We start from the raw sequence: 25,849 nt of genomic DNA on the forward strand, positions 1-25,849 counted from the left end.
GAGGGAGGGAGGGAGGGAGGGAGGGAGGGAGGGAGGGAGGGAGGGAGGGAGAGAGGGAGGGAGAGAGGGAGGGGAGGAGTGGCAGGAAGTTGTGGGAGGCAGGAGAAAAGAGGACCTCTGGAACTCTTGCTCCATGGTTGTGGTGTGACACACGTTAGTGTCACAACAAATCCTCACAGCCACATCCTTTCAGGGGTGCTGATGTGGCATCCCAAGGATGCAAAGATAGATGGGAGAAAGCTAGATTCATGCAGCTCTGCGTTAAGATTTGTATCCCTATCCTGTATGCCAGGGCTTGCCAGGAGCAGAAATGCCACATCTCGCTGTTCACAGTTTCTTCTGTCATCTACAAAAACAAAACCAAGGCCCTGTAGCCTCCTCCGCTAAAATGAGCAGATTTAGAGCCCACTGGGCAGTTTCAAAAGGTCCATGCTATGAGATCCCATTGTGGGGGCTCATTTGCTGAGATCTTCATGGCCAGAGGCTTGGGGGCATCTTCTAGCCCACTCCCCTGTTGCTGCAGGTGGGGCACCGTCTCCCGAGGCAGCTGTGAACAGCCTTCAGAGGTCTACCAGCTGTTCATTCTTATCTCAGCCACGTGTTTAGATGTTGCCAGCTGCAAAATAGTGCCTTCTCAGAGGAGCTACTCAGAAGGGATGGTTTGCCCGTCTCTGCTGATGCTCTCCCAAGGCCACTGCCTGGCCTTCCACAGAAGCCAAGCTTAGGGAACTAGTAATTTTTTTTAAATCACAGATGACCGAAAACAATCCACTGAGCACTTCCCTTTAAGCATTTCCTATGACATCTGTGGTCTTTGTGGACCATGAAGTCCAGGGGCTGAGTAATATCCCTGACTTGAACGTGATTAGAGTCTCACCTGATGAAATACTGTGTCACCTCCAATTATCGACTGCCACAAACGAGACCACACTGACTCGTTTAATGGGGTACTTTCCTAATTAAAGATGACATCTGGGCTGAGAAGATGGCGCCCACAGTAAAAACACTTGGAAGGGAAGCATGGTAACTAGAGTTTGGATCCTCGAAATGCACGTAAAAGCCAGGTGGTCTCCACACACGTGTGTATACATGCCTACACATGCATACAACACTCACACACATGTGAACAGCACCACACCGTATACAAAATATTTTAAAGGATTGTTTCCCCAGAATCAATTCACTTGGATCCTTTGAAGGCGTGTGGCACATTTAACTCTTCTTAATAATGTGTGATTGTTCTTTAAAAGTTGGTTTGAAGGGCCAGCATCACTGTGTTGGTAATGTCACATGGTTCTAGTACCCAAGTCAAAGCATGATCCTTCTCTTTCCTCCTCCATGAAAGACAACCAGAGGCCTTGCCTGCCTGTCGGCCTGAGGGTCAGGGTGGAGGCTCTGCTCACTCCTGTCCTTTCCTCTTGTGTCCCTGCAGTTTCCGTGGGCTATGAATATGAATCCTGCCCAGATCTGATCCTATGGGAGAAAAGAACGGCAGTGTTGCAGGGCTATGAGATCGATGCCTCCAAGCTGGGGGGCTGGAGCCTGGATAAGCACCACGCCCTGAACATCCAGAGCGGTGAGTGGAACCATGGGAGTCCTTGAGCTGAGGCGGCACCTTCTCCACTAGCCCACAGAGCCTAAAAAAAGGCATACAGTGAATAACATGGGCACCAAGGTGATCATACAGAAGGCTGTCAGCAAATGCCGGCGAGGCATGGGAGAAGCACTTCATTGCCATCAAAGCAGCAACAAAGGGAGGAGCCCTGGGCAGCATCCCAGGGGATCTAGGACTAGCCCAGGGTGTCACGGAGTAGATCCTCCAAGAGGGCAGGGCAGGAGCCAAGGCACTGAGTTCAGAGCAAGAGGGCTTGCAGAGAAGGTCCATTGTAATGTGAGCTGAGAGTGAGAGCAAAGGAAGAACTTCCCAGGCTCAGGCACAAGCATCTGGAACCAAGGGTCAGAAAATTAGGACTTGAGGCTCGATCCAGGGTAGATGTCAGTCACACGTGTCCTTGAGGGAACTGACAGGAGCCATGGTGACTACATTGCCTATCTCCTGCCTCTTCTAAAAGTAGAGGGAATGCTTGTCAGTCCAATGGCAGGTTTAAGAGGGAGAACTTGAAAAACTAAATCAGAATGTAGAATAAAAGACATTCACATCCCTCTGAGTCTTTAAAATAAGAGGAAAGAGAAGGGGCTTGATACGCAGTGAAGTCAGAAAATGAGAATCCGGAGCTGTGTTGTGTGCTGGCAGAGAACCAGGTAAACAGAGTCACGGGGCAGAGCAGGGAGTTCAGAACTGACCCAGGATCACCACATACCCGTGGTGAACAGAACAGTTTCACAGGAGAAGTGCAAACGGTCAGCAGATAAGAGAAAGAACTGCTAACATCCGTGGCCATGAGCACATGAAAATCCAAATACAGTCAAAGTCCATCTCACCCCAGCCAGAGTGACCAGCATCCAGAAGATCAACCTGGCAGGCAGGGGCGGGGTGCGTAGTAGAAGGGGGAATAGACTCAACATCCACTACATACTTACATTTTAAAAACTTGAAACAAAATCGAGAAAAGAAAATAACAGTAGTAGAGAGGACACGGGAAAGGGAACCTCTCTACACTACTGGCAGGAATGTAAGTGATTATTACCACTATAGAAATCAGTATGGAAGGCCCTCAAACAGCTAAAATCAGAACAACCAAATGGGTAGATACCCCCAAAGAATGTAATTCACCCCAGCATCGAGATCCCTAAGTATCATGGTTACTGCCATGCTGTTCACAATAGCCACATTATGGAACCAGTCCCTCAAATGATGAATAACTAAAGAAAATGTGTCTTAGATAACGGAGTCTTACTTAGCCACAACAAAGAATAAAATTATGTTATTTACGGGGAAATGGATAGGACCGAAGATAATAGTGTTAAGTAAAATAAACTAGATTCAAATACCTTGTTTTTCTCATGTGACAAATCTAGTTTTTTTCCTCTCTCTGTTACAAGATGTAAAAGCAGACAGGTATCTGTTTAGGCACAAAGTGAGGGTGAAGGCTACTAGGAAAAAGAGAAGGCAATAGAGAAGCCAATGGGATAAAGTACGTTGTACATGTATAAAGATGGGACAAGCCAAAAACTAGGTGTGGCTCTCTGCATCCAAAATCCCAAAGGCACAGAACCGCAACCAAGCTAAACTTGCAAGCCCCCGGAGGTCAGTTATCCTGGGCTGCCGGCTCAGGAACCTGGGCACCTCAACCCTCCTTGTTCACACTGTCCTTTACCAAGGTCACAGTCCAAGCTGACTACTTTAGCCCGAATATCCACCCTCCCATCAGCAAGGAGGAAGAAAAGGACCAGGAGCCGGGCCCTTCCATTTTAGGGATGCTGTCCAGCCGATGCCCACAGCATACACACTCATGTGCCACTGGTCAAGACTCAGTGGCTGCCCCAGGACTGGGGTCATGACTGCTCCAGGCAGACATGTACCCAGTTAGATGTCAGAGGTTACATTAGTGACAGAAGAAAGGAAGGGTGGATGGGCGTCTTCGTTAAGGTTTTATTTCTGTGAAGAGACACCATGATCACGGCAACTCTTACAAAGGAAAACTTTTCATTGGGGCTGGCTTACAGGTTCAGAAGTTTAGTCCATTATCATCATGGCAGGAAGCATGGCAGCATGCGGGTAGACATGGTATTGGCAAAAGAGTTGAGAGTTCTACCTCCTGATCCACAGGTAGCAAAAGGAGACTGTGTGCCACACTAGGGCATAGCTTGAGCATATGAAACCTCAAAGCCCCTCCCACACACAGTGACCTACTTCCTCTCACAAGGCCACACCTCTTAGTGCCACTCCATATAGGTCAAGCGTTCCAACACATGAGTCTATGAGAGCCACCTATTCAAACCACCACAGTAGGTCAGTGGATAGTTGGAAGGTCTGCCATACACACCATGTGTATAAATAGAAACTTCATATTCTATAGAGGCAGCATCATCTATCATTGGATGGCAGGCTTCAGAATTAATACTGAAGAAAAGGCTGCAGTGTATATAGAAAAATCAGGCTACCCTCCCACCCCACATTCCATACAAAAAAAATTAAATGTTGTTAAACATTCCAATGTGAAAGTACTTTAAAAACCGATAGAAGAAAATGTAAGCCACTTTCAAATCTCAAGAAAGGATTTTCTAAAATCCTAAAAAGGCACAAACTTGGACTTGGAAAAGCAATGGGTTAGACTAATGTACAATTTAAACCCATCCAAGAAAGGACACAGTTGAGGCAAAGCTAGAGGTCACACTGAGAAAGGAGATTCCTGGGACCTGTGGGATCCCAGCCCCAGTCAGACACCATGGCATGGACACAGGTGTGGCACAGGCAGGGTCCAACACGGAGGCCGTGGTAATACACAGGTGGAAAAGGATAGCTAAGACTCAAGACACAGTGTGGATGCGTGAGGAAGAAGATAGGCATGGAGTCAGTCCTTTCCCGTGGTTGTTTGGGGAAACTGAGGCCCCAGGGCACGGTGAGCAGCAAAGACCCTGGAGATCTCTACAAGGTCTAGGATCAGCCTGCCAACCGCAAAACCAGGCAAAAACCTGGGTCCATGTTGGTGAGCAGAATCTGTGTTTCCCTCATTTATTTCTATAAACATTTATTGGTATTCACTCTGGTAAACCCCTCGGATGCAGAAATGGCAGAGACAGACATAATCTCTACACTTGAAACGAGATAGGTGGAAAGAGAAAAAAGCGAGCCTCTGTGTAGCTGAGAAACTGCAGTACGCAGATGTGGATGGAGCCTGAGAGATGCGTTAGCCGGAATGGTCAAGAGCTGCGTTCTGGGGCTGAAGAGATAGCTCTTCAGTCAAGAAAGTGTTGGTCTTGCAAGCACAGGGACCTGAGTTCCATCCCCAGAACCCAAGTTCAAACTGCCAGAAGACGACTGGGAACTGGAAAGCTGGCTCAGCCATTCAGAGCACATGCTTTTGTAGAGGGCCTGAGTTTACCACACAATGGCTCACAGCCACCTGTAACTTCAGTTCCGGGGAACCCAATGCCCTCTTCTGGCCTCTTCAGGCACCAGGCACACATGTGGTACATGTACATACGTGTAGGCCAAACACTCATACACAGAAAGTCTATCTTTTAAAATGCTGGGCATGATAGGATATGCTTGCCATTCAAACCCTAGAGAGGAGGAGATGGGCTCGCTGGGGATCCCTCACCTGCCTAGTCTACTTGACAAGTTCTAGGACATGAGAGGCCCTGCACCAAAATTACCAGGAGGGTAGCACCTGAGGAAGGGTAGCAGAATTTGTTCTGTGGTCTCCAAATGCACCTGCATACACCTGCACACATATCTACACATGTACTCATGCACATGCACGCACACACACACACACACATTCACATACACATACATACACACACACATACACACACACACACACACAGAGAGAGAGAGAGAGAGAGAGAGAGAGAGAGAGAGAGAGAGAGAGAGAGAGAGAGAGAGAGAGAGAGAGAGAGAGAGAGAGAGATTGATTGATTCTGGGCCTGCCCACTTCTTGTCCGTGGGGTCTTGGCTAAATTACTGGTCTGTTCCATCCATCACGGCAATGGTAACAGTACAGCCTCATAAGGCTACGGTGAGAATCCGGTAGGTAAACCGTGGAGCCTTTCAGCTCCCCCTGGGTTTCACTATGGTAAGACAAACCTGGACAAGGCCTCGCTCCTATACTTCACAGATGTCACGATAACATTGACAGCCCGAGGAAGAGGGACCCAGTCCCTGGCCCCTCACTGATGCTGGCCTCCTTTCCTTGTCCCAGGCATCCTACACAAAGGGAACGGAGAGAACCAGTTCGTGTCCCAGCAGCCGCCGGTCATCGGCAGCGTCATGGGCAATGGGCGCAGGAGGAGCATCTCCTGCCCCAGCTGCAATGGTCTTGCTGACGGCAACAAGCTCCTGGCCCCCGTGGCCCTCGCCTGCGGCTCTGACGGGAGTCTCTATGTGGGAGACTTCAATTACATCCGCAGGATCTTCCCTTCCGGAAATGTCACCAACATCCTGGAGATGAGGTATGGAAGGGGATTCCTTCCCTGGGATTCCTTTGCCATCATGAGGCCCAACAGCCTTCCCTATGGGGACCAGAGAAGGAGGCCATGACAGAGCCACACCTATGGGCTCCGGGGACTTTTCACTTCCCAGCTCTGTCAGGTGCTGTCTCCCCTGTGCTCTGAGATAAAGATATGGTGAGTTGTCCTTCACATCCAGATGACGTGGAAGGCTGCTGACAGCCGAAAGTTAGTTCCCTTGGAGCCACTGTACCCTCGTTCTGCGCTTACCTGATAGAATGGGTTACAAGAGTCTTCTTCTAAGAACCAAGGACACACAGGAAGCAGATGTCACCACATTTGGTCCTGGTCCCTGAGTGTTCCTCAGAAGCCGTTAGCTCTGTCCGGCCAGGGCTGATGCAGGCTGGGCCTGTCTGCTCTTTAGGGGCAGCAGAGCCCCCAGACTCTCAGCCCTGACCACGAGTGATGGAGCGCTGAGACCCTACGTCCAGCTGGAGACAGCTCGACTCTGCGTTTTTCCCAAGTCCCTATGATACCTTTCTGTCGGCTCAGCGGCTACACAGGAGTCTGCTAATATTTTAATTACCATCTGCAGCCCCATGGCTCTCCACAGTCAGTGGCCTTCTGGCCACCCAGGCCGCAGCCTGCAGGGACTTCTGGTCCCGCTGCCTCAGCTTGGCCCTGGCCGAGATATGTAGGTTTAAACTAAATCTCTTTTGTTCTATTTGCCAACAAGGACTTGTAAGTCAGATGTGGGGGTGAAAGCCTGCTAGATGGGAGGGGCTGAGAAGCAACCAGCTGGCCTTCCTTTTGGCCAGGGACCCAGCAAGAGAAGAACCTCTTTACTCACCCCAAACCAAAAAGAAGCACAAAACTCCGTGGCCCCGCCCTACTCTTTCCTCTGAATCTCTTTATCCGTATTCCTGGTTCCTCCAGATTCTCTGCCTAATTACAGTCAACTAGTTGCTGTCTCTGTCCCCCCACCCCCGAACTAAGGTTGATTTTATTTAATTAATACAAATGCAAACTCAGGGTTCACAGTGTGATCAAATATCCCACAACATCCATAAACCAGGTCTCTTTGGAACCACAGCCCTGCTCCAGGGTGGGCTCCACCATTAGAGAGAAGCCACACTTCAGAGACAGGGGAGTCCACTCTCAATTCCAAAAGAAATTGCGGGAAGTTTGTTTTTCACAGCTATCTTGGGGCAAAAAAAAAAAAAAAATCCACGTTATCCTGGTTTGGAACCACATGAGCAAAGCATGCCTGAGACAGGAGTGCGTCCTCTAAAGAGTACGGACGGACAGACAGAGTCCCACTGGTCACCAGTGCAGGAGTTCTGGAAAGTACGAACTATTATCAACCCTTTGGCAATTAAGAAAAAGCAGACACGGGAGATTTAAAGTGTGTATCCAAAGTCCAACATCTAAAATGGTACACCCAAGCCTAGGAGACCACTACCCAGCCCTGCCCCACCGAAGAGTGGTCACCTGGTACAATGTGAGGTGCTCCATCTTATAAAGCTCTTCCCTGCCAAATAAATCTCATTCCGCAGCTCACATGTAAAAGGAGGCCTCCCATTTTCATATCCTCCAAACAAGACTACCTGTTTTCCCTCCCTCCTTCCCACCACTGCTGACGATCTCGCGAGACTGCAAGAGGGAAAAGAAGGAATAAGTGAGATTAGGAAAGGAAACTCAGTATGGGGTCATCCAAGCATCTTCCTCCAGTCTTTTCCTGATGGCCCTTTTCTCTGGTTCACGGCCTACCTAACTGAACTCATTCTCCAACCCCATGCCATATTTTGAGTAGGCTCACCACGTTTCTAAAACTTCCATAGGAAAGCATACCTTGCACAGACCTGGAGCAGCAAGCCTGTGTATCTCTGGGTGTATGTCTGTCAGGGAATAGAATCCACTGCCCCTATGTGGTCTGATCGCCTGCTAAGGCAGCAACACTGTAACAGGCCTATGTTCTTCCCAAAGCCAGCAGTAGGATGCCGGTGAAGCCAGGGCCCTTCTGAGATGTGTAGCTGTTTGTAAGTGATCTCACTGACAGAGTATCCAACATAAAATGTATCAGTGTCATGGCCGCTAAGTCTTTATTTATTACCGTGTTGTACAGTAGCATTGCTATCAAGTTTTCAGCTGTTAATAATGCGTCTAACCCTGCTGCTAACACCTCCTTCTCTCTTCTATTCCCTGCTCTCTTGTCTTCTGTCAGAAATAAAGATTTCAGACATAGGTAAGCCAACCAGTGGAGAATTTCCTGCCTCTCCCCTGTCTTGCTGTTGCATGCTGTATGGTAAGCCCCGCTTGTCAATCCCAGGCGGCTCAAGGGCAAAGGAACCCTGTGTGGTTAGAAGCTGATAGGGGATAATCGGTTGCAACCACAGCACCCCACTAATCATGGTGGGGTAGGTGGGCGAAGATCTGAACTCCTTAAACCTGTGGCAAAGTGAGGTCCCCGTAGTCTGTAGATGTGAGAGACTGGCGTAATGGGGAAGAACTTGAGAGCCACAGCCTGAACAGTCCTTAGAATAGCACATCCTCTATTGAGTTCAATGACCGTGGTGGGAAGTGCCAAGACTATCTTACGGAGGGGAAGATTATGAAAACAGACAGATTCTAGACTGCAGAGTTAGAGCACTGGCAATGCCAGCGACCCCTTCCAGAGGCTCTTCCAGGCAGGACATCACAGTGACTTCATGCAGAGGACAGTCCTCAAACATAACTGTGTCCGTGTGTAGATTTGATTGCTGACCATGAGCAAACACAGCTATATTTTCCGCAGCCTCAGGGGAGACTCTCAGGTGTCTACATAAGACTCTGATGGTGCATAGGATGGTCCTAGGTTGGGATAAAAGAAGGCTCTTTGGGAGAATGATGAGACAGACAAAGCCTGAACTACCAGTCATTATTAAATTTACCTCTCTATATAACTATATGTGAGTAGGAATGTGTGATGTGCATATATTATTTTAAGTAATAATTCATATGTATAGATTATTTACTACATAGCAGAGAGTTAGACAATGCGCATGGATACCATCTTATATCTGAGCCACCCTGTGAGGTCAACATCTGTGATTATAGCCAGTTTACCGGCAAGGTTAGTGACATTTCCTGGTAATATGACCCTGAAGTAATTGCTTCATCTCTCATTATTTTTATCTTACGGTTATTAAAAATTATTCTAGGGAACAAAAAAGGAACTCTTCAAACTACTCAGCATTTTCAGGCCCAGAAAGAAGTTCCAGAAATTACTATGGAAAAATGTTACTAGTGGTTTTAATAACTGTTACAGTCTCTATACACTGGCTCTGTAATTAGCATACTACAATTTACCATAATTAAGATAATCATGATGATAAGATGTCTCCATTGTTCCCCATAAAGGAAATTAGTCCTCTTACAACCAAGGACACATATAAGAAGATAAATTAAGCAGAAATCGGAACCAAAAGTAAAAGCTAAGAACAACAACCGTGGTCAAACCTTAAACCCTTAAGTCATGGCAGCCAGAGTAACCGTGGAAACATAGCTCTTTCCTGGTTCACACTGTCAGCAGTGGGAAACATGCCCTTCCCAGTGCAGAAGTAGCCTGTGTTCACACTGAAGCCAATGTCCAGTGAGCTTCGAATGGATGATACTGAACTGCTCATTGATCTGTCCTCTCAGTTTCTATATTGCAGAGGTACTCTTCATGTGTATCTTATGTTAAAACCTGGCATTTAACGTTGAACCACTCAGTCCATGGTGACATATCTCTGGGACATGCCTGTGGTACTGGCAGACTCAGCTGAGAAGCCTTGTGTTATGTGGCATTCACTGATCAGCCAGCCTTTCTGGTTTCTGTTCACGTCACCTATCAGTTGGAAAAGTTGTGATTGTCTCTGTGTGTGGGTGTAACCCACACACATATATGTATGGGCGTGCGTACTTCTGACGTTCAGTGATTTTTTTTTTATGAATGTGCATTGGTATTTTGCCTATATGTATGTCTGTGCAAGGGTGTAGAATCCCGGAGTTACAGACAGCTGTGAGCTGCCATGTGGGTGCTGTGAACTGCACCTGGGTCCTCTAGGAAAGCAGAAAGTGTTCTTAACTCCTGAGACATCTCTCCAGCTCCTTCAGTGATTTTTGGTGTAGCCATGATACGGAGTCAAAAACAGGGCCTGTCTTCTTTCTACCCGTTGTTTTCTCAAGTGAGAAAAATCTGTCTCCGTAGTGAACCACAGTGAAACCAGAGTAGAAAGGAGGCTCGCCCACTGCCAGCCACTTTCCTAAGATAATAAAGAAACCTGGGTTCCAACTGTGATTTTTTTTTTTTGGACTGGTATCTCACTATTAGCAAATCCCTTCTTCTCTCTGAGCCTCGGTGTTCCCTGTGGCTTGATTAATTAAAAACCCAGAGACAGAAATTGGGGTTCAACCTGAAGGTCAGAAAAGCAAAACAGCCAGCCACTTGCTCTTACCTCTTCCTCAGTCTGAAATGGCCATCCTGCCTCTAGGAATCTCAGAATGAGACTGTGTCTGAGGGCTGTCTCCTCCCGTTTTATAGTCCTCTCTAGGGCTGGGATTAAAGGTGTGCGCCACCACTGCCTGGCCTGTAAGACTGGTCAATGCGGCTGTTCTACTCTCTGAACTTCAGGCAAGCTTCACTTATTAAAATACAAATGAAGCATCATTCTGGTTTTCTCTACTGGATGTTGGATAGATTAAAGAAGTTGTACAAGTTTATCTTCTTCATCGCTGCTTCCGTTTCTCCCAGTAGCAGCATTTGGCTCCGAGGGAACCTTGGCCCGTGGGTGTATACCCCCAGGATAGACTTTTCTCTGTCTTTTAGCCTCATGCCCCCTGCTGTTGTGGACATTCCCAGTAGCCATAGCCCCCTCAGCATCCGTGCTGTGGATGTATTCAGGAAATTCACATCCTTATCTCTTCCATGATTTCTTCCCCAGAGTCAGGAGAACTGTTGGAAGTCTGTTCTTAGAAGTACGCATAAATATAACCTCCCTCAAACCAAGCTACGCATAGAGTACTAACACAAAGGAGCCCCTAAATGTCGTGGAAAATAGATCGACAGGACAGCTTTATGTCAAGAAGACATAGCTTCTCTATTATTTACCAACACAAATAGTCTAGAGACTTCTCAGCGTTACCAGATTTTCTTAAAAGCTGCCATTTGGGGCTGGGGACATAACTTAGATAGTAGAGCACTTGGTTAGTATTTCTTGAATTCCTGGGTTCGATCCCTAGCCTCACAGAAACTAGCATGGTGATCTAGGCCTCTAACCCCAGCCCTTGGGAGACGGAAGAAAGACCAGAAGTTTAAGACCATTCTTGGCTACACAGTGGGTTCTAGGTCCCCCGAAATATATGACCCCCATCTCAAAGACAAAAAACAAACAGCGCCATTTATTAACCATCTCAGTTTTTATCATAACAGACACTATATGGGGAGGTTTATATTCTTCATGTAATTCTAATAATCCTTGGAAGTGGATTGATCTCCCCCATTTCTCAGATATAAACACAGAGTCCAAGAGTGGCAATGCAGTCTACCCAAGCAAAGGTCAGTGTTTGAACTGTTGCCTGTCTGGCTCAAGCACTCACATCTGCCTACTGTGGTAAAAAGCAAACTAGTTTCTTTCAGGGCTGCATCCATAGTGGTTTAATAAGGCTCCCTTTTAGCCAGGCGGTGGTGGCGCACGCCTTTAATCCCAGCACTCGGGAGGCAGAGGCAGGCAGATCTCTGTGAGTTCGAGACCAGCCTGGTCTACAAGAGCTAGCTCCAGGACAGGCTCCAAAGCCACAGAGAAACCCTGTCTCAAAAAACCAAAAAAAAAAAAAAAAAAAAAATAAGGCTTCCTTTTTCTAGGACATTTTACTCTGGGACCAAAGGACATTTTTCTACCTCAGAAGTAGGGACAAGGTATCTTTGGTCACAAGAGACTCCCAACTTCCCAATCTCTACCAAGAACTTCCCTACTTCTTCCCAAAGAGGGTAGAGGGGAGTTTGACTTCAACTCACTGACTTCAGGAATGCTAACATAGCCAAGGTTATGTTCCCGAAGCTAGAAGATAGTGTGAGACCTTGGAGTTCCCTGTAGCCAGCTATGGAGCAGGGCTGCGATCCAGCTCTGTGTCTGGCCCTGCTCAGGGTCCTGGACATCAAAATTGGGTTAGACACAGTCTGCAGAGCCTGTCCATGGACCCGGGCCTGGGTCCTCTGCTGTGAGACAGTCTCCCAGCACGTGCCTTCAAGGCTTGCATGGCTTGGAGCAGATCTCAAGGCCGTTAGAATGCAGCACCGGTGTGCTCAGGAACTGTCAGAAATGCAAGTTCTGCACTATGGAACTGAGATCTGTATTTTAGTAACATCTTCCTAAACACACTGCAGTTTGAGAAGCTCTGCTTGTTCCCAAGTCTGACTGTGCCTAGGGCTCAACCAAAGAGACCCTACAGGCAGAGCCCAGCCCTTCAGCCACTTTGGTTCAGGCTACTTCTAATAGGTGATTCTGCTGTATAGGACCGTCAATCTAAGATCACTAGCAATGAATGTTTCCTGAGAATACTCCAGCAATGAGGCTAAAGTCATTCATTCATTCATTCATTCATTCATTCACACATAAATTCAGCAGAACTGTCCAGAACAATTACCCTGAATCTGTACATTCAGAATCATTATAGGACTTTAAATCAGTGCCTATCCCACAGGAGTTCAAGAAGGTGGTGGCAGTGGCGGTGGCGGTGGCTTTTATGTATGGATTTTTGCCTGCATATGTCTGTATATCAAATGATTTTGGAGGTTAGAGAGAGCTCTAGATACAACAGGACTGCAGTTACAGATGGCTGTGAGCCACCACGTGAATGCTGGGAACTGAACTCAGGTCCTCTGGAAGATCAGCCAGTGTCCTTAACTGCTGAATCATTTCTCCAGTCCCAAGTTCAAGGTTTTATTGAGGAGACAGACAGACAGCTAGCTCAGCAGAGAAGAGCCTGTAAAAGCACTACAGACACTAGAAGTGGAAACATGAGACTGCAGTGTGCTCTCACAGAGAAGTGAGGGTCCAGGAACGGAGCACAGGTGGTGGGGTGAGCTTTCTCCCACCCCATGCTTTTGAGGACTGGATGGCTCGCAGCAGATCCTCGGACTCTTAGGGTGCAGGACTGATGCGCTCGGGAACCGCAGCAGCCACATGGGAAAGGAGAAAGCACAGGATTGTGGAGCCAGGCAGGTAAAGATGGAAATTCACTCCGCAGTTTGAGGTCCTGGTCCAGTCCCTACATAATGGGATAGTTATGGGGGCGGGAGTGAGGCCACGTGTGTTAAATGCAGGCACAGAGGCTAGGACAGGTCCTTGTTCTTCCGTGTCAGACACATCCCAATCCATGTGAGTTGGGGACCCTCCCCCAACTACCTCGGTTATGGATGACCCTGGTAGTGTCACAGAGATCAGGACACGGGGGATGCAGAGTAGGAGACACAACTGCATCCTTTATTGCCAAGCCAGTGCCCTTTTATAATACTCAAATCACAATCCAGGCTAGGTTCCCATAATGCTTGAAATAGTTACAGAAACTAACAACTTTGTTACAAATTATTTCAAGAGCTTTGTGCCCTAGTTAATCTAAACAAGAAGCCTGTTGTTATGGGAATAACTTTTGCCGTTATATAATGTGTAAAAACACTTTATCAGAAGACAAAGCACAACCTAATCGTAGCCTTTGACCTACAGTAGCACATCTGTGTACTCAAGGCTGACTCTTGGCAGGGCATTCTACTGATAGAGGAGGTATGCCTCTGCCTAACTTGGCCTGCCAAGCCTGTCAGCAAGAATGCTAGCTCAAGTCAACCCTACACAGAGTTTCTGTGCAGTCCAAAGCTAGCCCTGCACACATGTGATCAGCTCCCTAGCTCTGCTTCACAGGCTGCTGGGGCTGCAGTCTCAGGGAAGGCCCGGTGGGAGTCACAGACACGGTGTAGGTACCAGTGCTGGCTGGCGTGAGGAAGAAATGTGGAGCTAGGGAGGTAGTTCATTTGGGAGAGTGCTCGCACAAAGCCCTAGGTTTTATCCCCAGCACCAAATACAGCCAGTTTGGTGATACACATCTATAATCCTAGCATTTGGGAGGCAGGGCAGGACAATACCAAGTTCAGGGATAGCCTCAGCTACATGGCGAATTTGGTGCTGAGTTCAGGGATATCCTTATTTACATGATGAGTTTGGTGTTTAGCCTGCGATAGATGAACACCTGCCTCAAACAATCATCGTGTGTGTGTGTGTGTGTGTGTGTGTGTATGCATGCATGCATGTATGTATGTATGTATGTATGCATTATGTCTCTAAAGGCCAGTGTGTGGGCAGAGCAGAGACCTGACCATTGGACACCTGAAGGAGACACAACATTTCATTGATTTGCCCCAGTTAAACCTTCACCTTCTCCATCCAGAGCAAGCATTTTCTTCTATGCTGACCACCAGATAAGCATAAATAATGCAGCTATAGCTTTTAAAGACTCTGGAATAATCCTGCCAAGGCCGCCTTCTCCCAGAATTCACCCACTTGAGAAGCTCCGCACGGGTGACACTTCTCCAGGACTGCAGGGCCATGTGAGCTGGAAACTCAAGGGGCTAATCTAAGTGGACGGGGCCTCCACCAGCCTCCCTCGGGGTCCTCTTCCTGCCAAGGTAGATAGTAGCCATTTATCAAGAGTGATGCACACAGAAATGAAATAGTCCCCCTGCCTCCTGGCTGTCACAGGGAAGCTGGGAGCCCAGGATGCTCCAGTGTGACAAAGCAGGATCTAAGGTCACTGCGTTTTTATTAAACCAGGATCAGGGTTGTCTGGGAAGATTAATTCTGTGCCACCTTCTAAGTCCCAGGGGGACATCTCAAGATAAACAGGATGTCTGGGCTATTTCACCAGCCCCATGGGAAGTAAAAGGAAAGCTAAGTGATTTCAATGCAAACACCACCTAAATAAGCCGAACATGACCATGTCGTCTACTGAAGACAAGCTGCTCCAGAGGGCTGGGAAGCTGCATGTCGAGCACTGGGCCTGCAGAAGAGAATAAAACTCTGCCCATTTCCCCTTTGAGCACTGATGGGTAGAATGGAAGACATGTAAATAGCCATGGCCTCGTGTTTCATGTGAGATATTAACAAGCATGAAATGAGAGAATGAGACAGGGAAGTTTGCCAGGAAAGGTCCCTGAGTGGGTGCCTGGAGAGTAACTGTCAAAAGGGGAACAGGGTGGAAGAGTGGGTGCAGTCAGGGTCACTCACACTGAGGGGCCACACTGAGGGGCCTGGTGTGCGTGTTCCTAGGACGGGCTGTCTGTGAGAGAAGCCTGGGGCGCATCAGGTTTGGAGACCTGTGCTTCCTCTGAAACACGGGAGGAGAGTCATGCAAGATGAAACGTGGTAACGACTTGGTTGGATGTGGGTCAAATCAGAAAAAAAAAAAAGGTCTAAAGAAGACCTGGGCAGGAAGAAGATGCGGTCCCCACTCACAAAGAGACAATGGGAGAGTGGTAGGGGCTGGAGAGGAAATGCCACCCAGAACAGCATGTCTTACTGATGAAACTCAGGGGAAGAAAATGGTAAGAGAGCCAGTTTGTAAAATGAAAAGGTTTCCCAAAGGACCCGGGATTAATCTCTCTGCTTGATAAATGTACAATATTGAGATATAGTTTGAGGGACCCAGTAATTAGACTACACAAAAGAGCTGAAAGTCGACGTCACAGTGTATTCCCCGTGGCGAGCCCAGAACACATGCACTGTAATCGGGGCTACTGAGCAGCAGGATCTAGGCCAATGGGCGAAGCCTAAGTCATCTCCCGTGTGCTGTGCGTCACTGCACATTTGACGCGTGTGGTTGCATAAGAATGTTCCCAGTTTGTAAGCAAGCACTAACACTCCCATCTTCTAGCTGAAGGAAGCTGGAGGTCCAAGGGCCTCATGACACACCCAAGTTTCAGAGCCCACCTCGGAGTGGAGACTGAGCTGGCTTCATACCCTGAACACTTTCCCCATCCTCTGGCTAGGATGCCACGTCCCTTTCGTGTTTCTGCATGGTCCGGCCTTCCTGTTATCAGAGTCCAGTTTTTGTGACTTTCTTCCAGAAACAGGACCCCCACCACTTCTCTGTTTCTTTCTCCCAAAGTTCGCTGCAGATTAGAAACTGATCCTGCATCTCATTTATGGCTGACTGCAGTGGGGGAGACACCTGGGCTCCTGATTAAGTCCATCATGAGGAGCAACAGGAAATGGGGTGGACACTGGCAGGAGGCAGGTCTAGCCAGTGTCTTACCTGTCAGTCCCAGGATGGAACTGGAAGTCGCTGTAAAAATCTTAGAGAGAAGCTCCTATAATCCACTCCTTTAATCCAGCATTTGGGAAGCAGAGGCAGGTGGATCTCTGTGAGCTAGTTCCAGGACAGGCTTCAACCCTGTCTCAAAAAAAAAACCAAAACAAAAAAAAAACAAAACAGAAAAACCAAACAAATAAAAAATCTTAGAGAGAAAGGCTTGTTTAAAATTCTTGGGTTATTGTTTAAAGACACGTGTACCTGTATGTTCCTATCTTGAATTAGCTGTCTCCTATGAAAAGCTTTATTGATAATCTTTTTAAGGCCGGGACTAGAGGGATGGCTCAGTTATTAAAAATACTTTCTGTGCTTCCAGAGGACTGGGTTCGATGTCCAGCTCCCACATGGCAGCTCACAGCAGTCTGTGAATCGCATTCCAGGGGATCTGATGCCCTCTTCTGGCTTCTGTGGGCACTGCACATACATGATTGACATACATCCATGTAGGCAAATCACAAATACACATAAAAGAAGAAATGAAAGCATGAGCACAGCATTTGATAGAGACATCAATCATCAAGAGGCCTGATGGGTTTTTTTTGTATATGTACGTATGTATGTATGTATGTATGTATGTATGTATGTATGTATGGTATGTGCAGGTAGGCATCAGATATGCGTACATGCATGTAGAAAGTAAAGGACAAGCTTGGGTGGTGCTTCTCAGGCACCATAGAACCTTCTCTTTGTTGAGTCAGTCTCTCAGTGGCCTAGAGCTCACCAGGGAGTGGAGGCTAGCTGCGCTGAGCCCAGGAGTCGCCCGTCTCTGCCTCCTAAACACTGTGATTACTAGGACATGTTCCCACCGCTGGATTATTGTTTTCTAACATGGGTTCTGGGTACTGAACTCAAGTCCTGGTACTTGCCAGGCAAGGACTTTACCAACTGAGCCACGTCCCCAGGCCAGGCAAGAGATGTTGCATTAGTAACTAAAGGGGGAAGGATCATTAGGCGGAGCTCTCAGGTGACCAACAATAAAGACAACATCATTGTAAGAGCATTTTTCCTGTTGGTTGGGGGTTCATGTTGTAGATCCTCCATGCAGTAGTAAGTGGGCCCAACCCTTCTTAGTTTCTGAGGTCAAATGAGATCCGACATGCTCAGGGAGGCACGGCCATTGTTGTGTTGTACATTTCCAGGTAATGACGGAGAGAAGAAAAGCGCTCACCCTAGCCCTGCCTTCTCTTGCAGCCACAGCCCAGCACACAAATACTACCTGGCTACAGACCCCATGAGCGGGGCCGTCTTCCTGTCTGACACCAACAGCCGGCGGGTCTTTAGGATCAAGTCCACCACCGTGGTGAAGGACCTGGTCAAGAACTCTGAGGTGGTGGCGGGGACTGGGGACCAGTGTCTCCCTTTTGATGACACTCGCTGCGGAGATGGCGGGAAAGCCACAGAAGCCATGCTCACCAATCCCAGGGGTAAGACCTCACATTTAGAACCATACCATTTGTTTGGTGTTGAAATATATATATATATACAATTATGTATTATATAATATATAATATAAATGTATAACTAGATTACATATAATATTATTATGTATATAATAGGCAATCATTAGCAAGAGGCCTCAGAGACAGAGAGCGCACAGGGGATCTATGGTAATTCCACCTGCTGGAATCTACCCCCGTTAACAATGTCTGTCTGTGCTCGTCTTTTTTTCTGAATGTCTGTGCACACTATTCAGTGCAGTCAAACAAGATGAAACCCCATCAAGCACACTGTCCAGTAGGCTGCTTTTGTCTAAACGACACAACGTGACTTCTCCGGGACAGTAAACAGTCTCCTGGCTACTCATTTTTCGCAGCCGTGTAGGGTTCTTACAAACTGATGCCCCGTCCCTTGCAGGCTTTCTCCGTTATTGCCACACGAAGGCACTGTCCTGTGTCTTCCTTGCATGGAAGGTAGAGTCAGTCTCTAACTCTCCATTCCTCAAGCATTCACCAAGTGCACAGAGCTTCGTAAGACACAGCAAATCTCACTGGAGCAGCATAAATGAGTCTTGGATGGGAAGCACTCTGATGGGAGTGAGGACATAGGCCCTGCGATGTAAGAAGGAAGGGCTATGTTTGGGGCTCTAAGATGAGAAACCTGTATGCCTGGAGACTGAGGAGGCCTGACAGGAGAGATGCCATCATTGCCAGCAAGCATCCTCCAGAAGAGCGTTTACTATGTTGCAAACACAATAGCCAGAAACTTCCAGCCTCTAAACCTCAGGCCCACTCAATAAAATGGGGGTAATAATACCCTCTGTGCCTATCTCCTAAGACTGTTCCGGGGATCAGAGTTGATACATTTCACATGCCCCCTGTAAAACTGTTAGAAATGGTTATATTGTTAAGGAGCACCAGATTTCAAGGTCTGGTTCCAAATCAAAGCAGTAGACTTCAGAAAACTTGTGTATGCAAATTCAGGCTTTGCCATCCAGTAACTGTGTGATGTTGGGCGAGTTGTTGAACCTCTCTTAATCTCATTTTCCTCCTCTGTATTACAAGGTCATAATCCAGCTTAAATGTCAGGAATATAAATGTGTACTAGGGACAGCTAGATGCACAGTAAACATAAGAGGAGATCCCTGTTACTGCCATTATAGTGTGTTATATAATCACGCAGATGCGACGGCATAGCATCATGACAGGTTGTCTCCCTAACTAATGGAATGGTCAGGTGATAACTGAAGGGGAAGTATTGTGTCGTCAAGGGTTAAATCCCCTCTTAGTTGGGAGTCCTTAGTAAGGAGCAAGCAGTAGAGAACAAGCCCAGGTTTGCACGAGATTCTTCTCTGGTACTAGGCGGCTCTCGGCAGAGGCTTCTCCCCTGTCAAACCTCAGTTTACCAGTTTGTAAATAAGCAGGTTGGGCCAAATGATCCCTGTGGCCCCTGTCAGATGCAGCACCCTAGTCTCTCCAAATTAAAACAATTTCTTGCTGAGAGATTTTCCTCCTCTCCTGGCGTTTCTCAGTTGTTCTGAACGCCTGCGGTCCCCTCCCTCACCCACCCAGATGGAGTGGCGGCACCATTGCCCGAAAGCCTGTAATTAGCCCAGATAGGAGTGACAGGGACTCAGCGATATGCAGTCGCATCTCAATAGGGGGGAGGAAAAATGTCCATCTATTAGCACAACAAAAGGGGAAAAATATGAAGTAATTAATCAGGGGACAGATCACTTCTATTAGCCTGCGCGGCCAACTTCGTAAACAAGAAATCCAATTGTTCATGGAGCGCTCATCAGTCCTGGCAGATGGAAGGGAGAGACGGGGCATAGCCGGGCAGACAGGCAGACTCGTGCCCCTCTGCCGAAGGAAGGAAATTAATTGCCATTCTAGGCAGGACCACAGCAAAGGCTTCCAGCCCTGAAGCTGCCTGCACATGGGTGTCAAGTCCTCTTCCAGCCTCCCAGACCTTTACAGAGGGATGGGATGAGTGTCATTCAAAGATACCTGGGGGCCTTAACGCATCCTGCTGACCTGGAAGAGATGCAAGGATCTAAGAACCCACCTAGGCCCTAGAAGCACACGGTATTGGCTGCTGGTTCCCGGTCACAGTGGTCACTGATGAATATAGGGAACTAGGAATTCCAAGTCAGTTGTGCCCCCAACTGTGTGTGTGTGTAATGTCAGTGTATACCTATGTGTGAATCTGTGTGTTTGCGTATGTATGTCTGCATGTGTCTGTGTGGTGTGTCAGTGTGTTTGTGTGTGTATTGTGTGGTATGTATCTCTGTGTGTGTCTGCATGTATCTGTGTGGTGTGTCAATGCGTGTGTGGTGTCAGTGTGTACATATGTGTGAATCTGTGTGTTTGTGTGTCTATGTCTGCATGCATCTGTGCGGTGTGTCAGTGTGTGTGTGTATGTGTATGGTGTGTATCTCTGTGTGTCTCTGTGTGTGTCTATGTGTATGGAGACGAACACAGAGATGGCTCACCAGGGCTGTGAGGCTTGGGTTGCGGTACTAGAAGGTCTTCACTTTACCAACTGAGGTCTCTCCCTGGCCTCCTCAGTCAGAAGCTGTCATCCCATTCAGCCACGAGGAGACCAAGAGTCAGGAAGGAAATCACAAAATCGGGAGCCTCAGAGCTCAGACCTGCCCTCTCCCAAGGCCTCCTCTAACCCCTCATCGCATTGATTGTCCAAAAGAAAACGGCCAGTCAAGTGACAGCCAGTCAAGTGACAGCCAATCAAGTGACAGCCAATCAAGTGACAGCCAATCAAGTGACGAAGTCACCCTTTATGTCACCACCGCCCTCCTGGGTCTGGCATTTCCCACGGTACTGCATGTTCTGACCCAGTCCTGTGCCTCCATTTCAAAACCCATCACCCCTCACTGAATACATAGGTGGCAGATGCCACCCAGAAACCTTGAATACACACATGAGCGCTTGTCCCTGCCATCTCCTGAGTGGCGTTGCCAGATGTGAGGCCAAGTAGAAGCTCTCCAGGTGACTGAAATGAATCCCTGGCCAGGAGGAACCAACTCCTGAGTGACCTTCTGACGGTCTTGTACCACCGCTACCGTCACCCAGGGTGCCCTTTGGGAACGCAAACCTCAACGGGAGATCTTCTCAAGCAGCCTGCTGGGGGTGCCATGGGCTCCTCAGAAGTTCTCAGGCCTGAGGCAGAAACGCGGGCTGCAAACAGCCCTTTGATCTAACAAGTAAGAAAACAGATGTCAGACGGTCCAGTGACTTGGTCACAGAGACCTGGGGAAGGGTGGTCAGGTGAAAGGGAAGGTGCTGAGTGACAGCCTGGACACGGACGGACACACACACACACACACACACGTCTAAAGTATGCTTCCCCGAGACCCCAAAGCCAACAAACGCATTCCCTACACAAACCCACAATGTCCAATAAAATGAAACAATAAGAGTTAGTGACCTGAAAGAATGTCTGTCTTGGAATAAAAGAGAAATGGTTCCTGAAAAGGAGATCCATGACTGTGTTTGCAGGACTTCAGAAAGAGGTTCGTTTAAATAATTCACAGCGAGGCTGGCAAACGTCTTCCTCGATGTTTCTGTTGGTAGCCAAGTGAAAGATGAAACTTCTCTTGTGGCAGCAAAGTGGGAAGCCAGAGCCTGAGGTCTAGGACACTAGATTTTAATCCCTAGCTCATGGGGCACGCAAAGCCTTGATACCGTCCCTGCACCCTGTTCACCTGTAGAAGGGGGCTGGAGGGGCTGGGGATGTAGCTCAGTTGATAGAGAGCTTGCCTGACGCGCACAGAGCCCTAGGTTCAAGCCCCAGCCCTGCATAACACCGGTTGTGCTATATAATCCCAGCAGTCTTGGAAGGCAGAGACACGAGTTCCAACGTTCCAGGTCATCTTCTCTATATCTGGAACTCAAAGCCAGCCTGGGCTATAGGAGGTCCTGTCTCAAAGAAATAACAACAATTTTAGATTCTTTTTCTTAAAATTTAAAAGTAAACAAACATAAGTGATCAATGAAATTGTACACAACAAAAGGGAGCTAGAGGGATTGGGGTGTAGCCCAGTGTTCTAGTGCTGACCTCCGAGTACGAGACCCTTGCAGAGGGACAGAGAGCTGGGATGGGAGAAGAGGCCAGATCCCAAAGCTGTCTACTGCATGGCTCCTTCTCGTCTCCAGTGCTGACCCCTGCCTGGCCTTCCCCACCCTAGGAATCACAGTGGACAAGTTCGGGCTCGTTTACTTCGTGGACGGCACGATGATCCGACGCGTCGATCAAAACGGGATCATCTCCACCCTGCTGGGCTCCAATGACCTCACCTCCGCCAGGCCCCTCAGCTGTGACTCTGTCATGGATATTTCTCAGGTGAGAAGACTTGGTGTGCTGGGACCCTGTGTGCCGTGTGTCCTTCCTATCATCTGCCACCCAGCCACCCGGATGGCAACCCCTCTTGCCTTTGAGTGGGTCCCACTTGGTTCAGGGCCTGTGTTGAATTCCCAGAGTTCAAAGGCAAGGAAGAAACTACCCCAGCCTAACTGCCCTGAGAGTTCACCATTAGGTCTAACAAGTGTGTGGCTGGAGTCAGGACTCAGAGAACAGTGATAGAATCCTTCCAGGGCCAGCAGACCAGGGCAGACCTAAACTCATAGCCCTGAACTTCCTCTTTGACACCATGTATAGACACTTGGACAGGAATTCGGCCTGCCATCTCCTCTACGTAACCAAAGTGCCTGGTATGCAGGCAGAGCCCAGCCCGTATTTCCTGGACAGCTGGCTGAACCCTAGCTGTACCACTCAATGGATCCCTAGCTACCCCAAGTTTTGATGCGTGTATGAGTTTGCAAATTCTTCTGAACCTCATTGCTCCTAACCATATACTGAAGTGATTGACAGCAGCACTGCAGGGTTGCCTTGGAAATGCATGAAACAATACATGGGATCAACAACGCTCATCGCTTGAGATGGTAATGATTGAAAAGTATACCACTTTCAGTAAAGAGGTGGTGTGGGTACCAGGTTTGGGCCAGGGGGTTGCAGGATGACAAAAAAAAAAAAAAAAAAAAAAAAAAAAAAGAACAGAGATAATATGTGCAAAGATGTTACCAGGCCTAGTGTGGTCAAAGAACCCTGGAAATGTGGGGATGCAGCTCCGTTGATAGAATATTGCTTGTGTGGCATTCACAAGGCCCCGGGCTCAATCCCTAGGTCCATATAAATTAGATGTGGTGGCACACTCCTGTAACCCCACTTCTGAGACGTGAGGCTGGAGAACCAAAGTTCAAGCTCATTTTTAGCTTACGTTCAAAGTCAGTCTGAGATACATGAGACCCTCAAAAACGTTGGAGGCTTGAATGCCAAAGCAGAGAGCACTTTGGAGGGAGCTGAGATAGGAAGAATGGCCTAGAGCCACTGAGAGAAGGACCTCATACTATACCATGGGATTTGGGCCTCAGAAGGTAGACATCAGGAACCCAAACGGTGACTGGCTATCTAGTATATCCTCTGATGACTTGGCAAGGGCCAGTCCTTTACTGCCAGGTCCTGGATCAGAGCTTGGCTTGAGTTCAGTTGGTGAGCAACCATCCTGCTAACATTATCAGAGCCTAGAGAATATAAATAAGCAGACGGGAATCCTCTCCCAGCCTCGCTTGCCATGCCTTCCTCTGTTACTAACACCCATCTCTGAATGCCTTCCTCCAAGCCCCATGACCACCCTGTTGACAGTCCCAGCACCCACACCCCCTCCCAGCCCAATGGTGCGGTGTCCCGTATGCCAGCTTCTGCGATGATGCCTTCCAGAGTAGAATCTGTTCCCTGCCACTGTCTTTGCAATTTGGCAGGCTTCGCCGTGCTGGCTCGAGAATTTCTCTCTCCAGTCTGTGAGCAAGCTAGAATTACCCAGGAGGAAGCCGCCAAAACCTAAGGATGTGCACACAAGTATTTTTGCCTCTCCTAATGGGCCCCCTCAACCAGCCAGCACAGGGTGCCCAGACATTTTCAGTCCACACACTGGAAGGTTGTTTAGGTTTAGATACAGGCGCTGCCCGGCACTCACGCCAAAGGCTTTGGAAGGCAGCTGGCATGTGGAGGGTGGGGGGGACACAAAAGCCACATCCTGAGAAATCATGGAGTAAAATCTCTCTCCTGGTCCTTGCTGCCTTTGTCTGAATGTAAGAATTGGATTTTTTTTCAATGAACTCTTAACATGGGCATCTGTTTTTACACACATATGGGAGGCGGCATTTGTTTTCAGGGGCCCCTCTCGTGGCAACACCCAGCTAGCTGGCTTTCCTGTGGGGACCAAGAAGGAAAGCCACAGAAGCCATGACCAAAGCCTACAGAGCAGATAGGCATGCGATTTGGGAGGAGACACGCTGCGGGAAGGCATGCGGTAGACAAGCAGACACCACAGCCCTGGAGGCTGGTTCTCAGCTCCCCAGGTAGAACCACCGCTCCATACGGTGGAGCCAAAATGAGAACTTACCATGTGCCAGGTACTCACCGTGCTGGAGATGAGATCAGAGCTGAGTACAACTTCTCTTTTCTCGTTTATTTGCCACCATCGTCCCTGGGGTAGAATGAGGGAAACTGAGGCTGAGTAAAAGGAAATGCCTTTATGAACAGAGCCCTGCCCTGGGTTTCATCAAGGATGGGCAATGAATCTTTCTAATGAGATCGTGAACAAAAATAATTGCCTAGCGCAGAGCCGCCAGGTGGTAATGGGATGTAAATATTAGTTCCCGAAACTCTATAACGAAGTTCCCTGGATAATGTTGATTGCTCTGTCTGATATGGGGAAAGAAGAAACTTGAGTGAGGTGACCTGACCCATTGGTGACTGTGGAGGTGAGCAGGAAGCGAGGTGCCCTGCTCCATCCCTCCTGCCCTGTGCGTCATCTGTAGACATTCACCGAGTTATCCCTATGACAACACATTTGTGTACGCTCATCACTCCGTGGCAAAGCAGTGGCCTCAAAACATCTTGATGGAGATGCAGAGTGCCCGGGACAGCTGGGAAAGGAGCCCCCTCCACCCCAGGTCCCTTGAACATAGGCGCCCGAGGGCCACAGGAGTTCTGAGGTTCAGCCCTAACATTTTGGTGATGGGGATTGAAGCTGTGGCGGCATTATCATTAGCTAGAGGAGAAACCAGAGAGGGGAACACATGGGTCTGGTGGAGAGACATCAAGCCGGCAGTACAGTCCGTCAGAGCCCAGAGCAGCTGAGAGCAAGAGTCCCCTTTCCCAGGCACACGGTCACATAAGCAACAAGCAGAAAATGCTAAACTGCCAGCCTGTTCCTTTCTTCTGCCCCTCCCCCTTCTGCTCCTTCCCACCCCCACCCCCCAACCCATCAGGGCACCATCTTTTCATCATAATGACAGGCAGAAAGGTCTCTTGCAAGGAAGTCCCCAAGGTGCCACAGGACCAGAGGGCATAAAATATTTAGCGGCCAGTGTTGACAAGGAATGGGTTTTAGGAAATTGAAAAGTCTCCTGTCACTTTAAAGCAAACCGCATGTTCTTGATGTAGCCGAAAGCTGGCAGGACCATGCCCCAGAGAGCACGGGGGGGGGGGGGCGCAGAAGTTGCTCTGTGGGGTCTGAAGCTCCCCTGCTCTGCAGACAGGAGCTGGGGCTGGTGAGGAACAAGAGGCTTTAGGATACACGAGCTGAGCACTGATCATTTGGACCCATCCTGAGAAGGACTCTAAACTAAGGGGTAAGGGGACAGAGAGAGGCAACCTCACAAACTGCTTTAGATGATTCACAGGTTTCTAAATTACAAGCCAAGTAAATGTGCTATCATTCCTTAGCCAATTCTTGATTTGGGGGCATCTGAGTTGGTTCTGTTTGGTTTGGGGTTTTTGTTGTTTTGTTTTGTTGCCATTATTAAAATGGCTATGACTTTAAAAAAAAAACCAAAAACAAAAACAGTCAGGTGGTGGTGGCTCACACCTTTAA

General features: G+C 48.3%; 1 protein-coding gene across 5 annotated transcripts in view; it reads left to right on the top strand.

Moving 5' to 3' along the window:
• Tenm4 (teneurin transmembrane protein 4) overlaps positions 1–25,849 on the top strand; it is a 362,508-nt gene that overhangs the window by 305,505 nt on the left and 31,154 nt on the right. For 4 of the 5 annotated variants that reach the window (XM_038313737.1, XM_038313739.1, XM_038313740.1 and 1 more), the window contains 5 exons: positions 1,433–1,576; positions 5,829–6,078; positions 8,300–8,320; positions 17,647–17,879; positions 22,100–22,254. In XM_038313737.1, the coding sequence (XP_038169665.1) occupies positions 1,433–1,576; positions 5,829–6,078; positions 8,300–8,320; positions 17,647–17,879; positions 22,100–22,254 (803 nt within the window). The remainder of the gene's footprint in view (positions 1–1,432; positions 1,577–5,828; positions 6,079–8,299; positions 8,321–17,646; positions 17,880–22,099; positions 22,255–25,849) is intronic. The other variant, XM_038313735.1, reaches the window with a different exon arrangement.

This window comes from Arvicola amphibius, chromosome 12, assembly GCF_903992535.2.
Source record: "Arvicola amphibius chromosome 12, mArvAmp1.2, whole genome shotgun sequence".
NCBI lineage: Eukaryota > Metazoa > Chordata > Mammalia > Rodentia > Cricetidae > Arvicola > Arvicola amphibius.